Below are 4,065 nucleotides of genomic sequence, written 5' to 3'. Positions count from 1 at the left end.
GAAAGAGAATGCATTCTAGGTTTCCATCAGTGGGGACAGCATCTTTGGTACTGCCCAAAGGATGCTGTAGGTTCTCCTGGTGCTAGGATCTCTGGTTATGAAGAAGGATATCTCCTCCTTCCCATCAGTCCCCATTTCCACATATAAAAGGGTATTGCCTACATGAACCAGCTGTGCTATACACCTCCAGGGTTTTGCCCAAAGAGCCTTTCAAAATCTGACCACACAAAAGTGCACTGACAGGTGTGGCTGGGAAGCAAGAATCCCATCTGCAAAAAAACACATAGGTTTCAACATTTAGGTTTGTGCTTAGGCCAAAACTTGTGTCTTTCATGTCCTGATTTAATTGCATACTCTTTTGCTCAGAAATCTTCTGAGAAAAATAAATTTTAATTAAAGCATGTTTGTTGGTGGAAACATAAATGGACTAAGATAAAATATAGTCAAAACACTACAAACTAGTCCTGATCTTTCTGACTTTAGAAATCATTCTCAAGTTGATTTTCTATGAGCATATTAAATCTACCTAATTAGATCAGGGCAGGTGACACAAGAATCCAAATGTGTTCATATGGCAGCTCTGAGTGGGAATTGAATTTTACATCTCACTGGAAAAAACACTTGAGTCCCCACAGATGCAACAAAAGGTACCTAGATAAAAATTAATAAAACCCTTTCAATATTTGTAAGTTTGCAACATAGAAGCTGTCTAGATTTTGAGATATGGGGTTTCTATAAAGATAACAATCCATTTTTACTCTGCAAAGTATAGTAAACCGAAAAATTCAAATATTTTATTTACTTCACCTAAAAAACAAGCAACCCATGAGTAAGATATACATAGGTCTCCCAGATTTATCCCTAATAAATTTTTTAAAGATTTATACAATTTCTACAGAAACATACAGTGTATCAAAATCTGCATAAATCAAATTTATAAAATATGTAGAAATGCATAGTGATATTATCATCAACTTACAAAGCAAGAATATGGGAATTATTTTTTTCCAAGCCGACTAGAGTAGGAAAAAGTCATTACAGCAACAGCTTCTTCTGATCTCATGTTTTGTAAGATTTCAGTCTCACAGACAGATTCATATTCACATACAGCATCAGCTCTCAATGAATTGCACATAATACCCATTTAAAATGCACACTCACACAGTTTATGTGCCACCATTCTTATGCATAGTTGTATGATTAAATTAATCTACCCAACACACAAATGGAGTCAGTTTTCATACACACAAGGAACAAGTACCGGCACACAACCTTATTTTCCTTTTTTTTTCCAGTTTCTCCCTCCTTTATTTTCTAGTTTTCATAGCTCTGAAAGGATAGATGAGAAGTTTAAAGAAAGTAGGAAAGATCCCAAACTAATAGATCAGTGCAGACAGCCCTATAAAGATCAAACTCTGTCACCAAATATGATACATAACCCTTGTTAACATCAATGGAAGCTGCATGCAATGCTATTCTAGGCTTCAGGGAAGTATTTAGTCATACTTAATTGTGTGACATGTTATAGGGGTAACTCTTAGGAAATCATTACACTGATGTCAACATTTAAGTCACAAAATTTGGACAAAGGAAGTGAGGATAAATCATTTCTCCTCTACCTCTCTATTCATTCAGAGTAAATATTTTTACTCCTAAGGGAGTTTGCATCAACTCCTTTCCAGAACATTTTTAGAAACAACTTCTTCACATTCTACTCTGTACAGTATAGCACCAAGTGGTTGTATTTTGTGTTTGTAATCCCTCAGGAGAAGTTGCCAGTGACAAAAATAAGAAGAAAATTAGTATGAATAAATGTGGTTTCATGATTTCCATTTCTCTTTTCAAGTCTAAATCTGACACCCAAACTGGCTGACAGATGTCCTTATAAAGAATGACACAGATGTGGTTAAGAAGCTGGATGTTTTCTCCTAATTATAAGTTTTAGTCCACCTCCAAGTGATTTCCATTTGAAATAACAATATAAACAAAGCATTGGAATCTTTCTAAGTTTCACATAATTGTGCAGCTTTTTTTTTAAAAAAATTAATTATTTGTATGTAAGGCATGGTTTAAACAAGCAAGTTAGTGCTTATAAATTCTTAACTGGAATCGTGAGGGTGCTTACCTCCATCAAAATGTACCAAATTAACACTAAACTCGACACTCTTCCTTCCACCATACAAAGCACTCAGTCGAAGTAGAGCAGCCAAACTGGCAACAGAAATTTGTCTAACACAGTAATTACATAGGGTGATGCAGTTGATTCCTACCCTTGGTGACAGCTCAGAAAAATCCACTGTATAATTTTCAACAAATGCTTTTCTTGTGAAAGAGATAAATGAAAGAGGCACTAAGTATGTTGAAATTCATCTTCCAAAAAAGCAGCATGACTGTGAGAGAAGGCCACCCTGGCTAATAACCTGTGGCAGTGCTTAGTAAGATGTAAAATTAAATAAAAATATACAACAGGTTGATAATCACCAAGTTCTATGAAAATCTGGTTACTCCAACCTTTTCAAGCGTGTGTAAAAAAACTGCCTTCAGACCCCTGAGTGTAATCCCAAAGAAGACAACAATGCTTTTAACTATGTTCCTATGAAACATAGCTAACAGCACATTAATTTACCAACATCTTAAAACAAAAAGATGTAAACATCTACAGAGTTTAAGGTAAAGCAGTTTTGTAAACATTAACTGCGGATGATAATGTTATTGTAATAATCACAGTTCCTCTATGTCCTTCATCCAAGCCAGGAGGCTCACAGCTGTACAAAGTTAATAACTGCAGCAGTTTTCAGGCTATTTTCAGTCCTGTACAAATGAATGCATCAGTAGGTAGGTTTGTCTGTCTACACATTAAGGATGTTGTTCATTTCCCATTTTTGCGTTGCTTTACTTGAGTCACACTCTGAAATGAAAACTTGATGGAGGACTTCGGAGCGATCCAAGCACTTCCCTGATGGAATGTGAGTAAATCTGTGTAGATTCTGAAAAACAAACCATCAGGAAAACATGTTGGGTTTATTTTTGTTTGGTTTGGGCTTTTTTTAACATTTTCTTTACAATGGCAATATAGCTATTGACACAAGCAGGTTTCAGGGTCCCAGAAATGATCACTTCTACACTACTTGTTAAATCAAGTTTCATAGCCTTCATATGAAATCTTTGGTTCATGTAGGTCCACTTGAGATGCATCCCGTTTCTCTTAGGTCACAAACTGCTAAGAAAATGAGCAAAATGGTACCTAAAAGATTTCCAGCATTTTCATCCATCCTGTAACCAAACTAAAAGACTACCTCTTGAGGACAGCTCTATGAGAACTGCTGTCACTGGGCAGATCCTCCTTGGGTTAGCCCTCACAGAAACTACACCAACATTAACCACACAGGAGCAAATAAAAAGTACTAACTTAGTTCCCTGTTTGGCTTGCAGAAGGAAGAGTGGAGTATGAGAGTTCAGTCTGGCTTCCGGAGCAACAGGAGGCTGCCTAAGGAACTGCAAACCTATTGTGCCAGGCACGTTCAGGCTGACTCTCACACCCACCATGTTCCCATGCAGTCTTCTGCATTTGCAAAGTGGCCTGAGGCTCCCTGCCCACTTGCTGACCCCTGTGCTAGATGCAGCCCTGACTCACTGACTGCATCTAGTGTGGGAGGAAGGGAGCAGAAGCAAGCCCATGGCACTGCAGCTGGGCTGGGGCTCTGCAGCCCTGCCCCATGCACCCAGCTCCCCTCAGCATGGAGACCCTTCTCCATCATCCACACACACATGTGCATGGCTAAATGTTGGTTCAGCTCAATACTTGCTCCTGCCATGTGGCCAGACATGGGGTCCTGTGCTTGGAGAGGAAAATGGATGTCTGAACAAAAGCAACAGGCAGACCACCACCAGCCCTCTTCTTGATGTTTGCTTATGGATGCTGAAGCTCTGCTTCTGCTCAGCACTCAAGCAGCATGTTACACTCACCAAACTGGCACTCAATCGTTCATTCCAGAACCAACCGACCTACCAACCCGATAAAATCTCCTTGCAGCTTTCATTTAAATGAAGCCTCAACTTTTTTCA

At 38.6% G+C, this 4,065-nt stretch overlaps 1 protein-coding gene across 1 annotated transcript in view; it reads right to left on the bottom strand.

Annotated features, from left to right (window-relative positions):
- Positions 1-767: 767 nt before the first annotated feature.
- The window catches only part of GALNT7 (polypeptide N-acetylgalactosaminyltransferase 7), a gene marked incomplete at its 5' end in the record, with an annotated part of 40,588 nt that continues 37,290 nt past the window's right edge, over positions 768-4,065 (bottom strand). The window contains one exon of the mRNA XM_009075172.1: positions 768-2,987. Within this exon, the coding sequence (XP_009073420.1) occupies positions 2,850-2,987 (138 nt within the window). The remainder of the gene's footprint in view (positions 2,988-4,065) is intronic.

The sequence above is a fragment of the Acanthisitta chloris genome, unplaced genomic scaffold (assembly GCF_000695815.1).
Source record: "Acanthisitta chloris isolate BGI_N310 unplaced genomic scaffold, ASM69581v1 scaffold1905, whole genome shotgun sequence".
In the NCBI taxonomy this organism is placed as follows: Eukaryota; Metazoa; Chordata; class Aves; order Passeriformes; family Acanthisittidae; genus Acanthisitta; species Acanthisitta chloris.
This window is presented reverse-complemented; position numbering and strand designations above follow the sequence as displayed.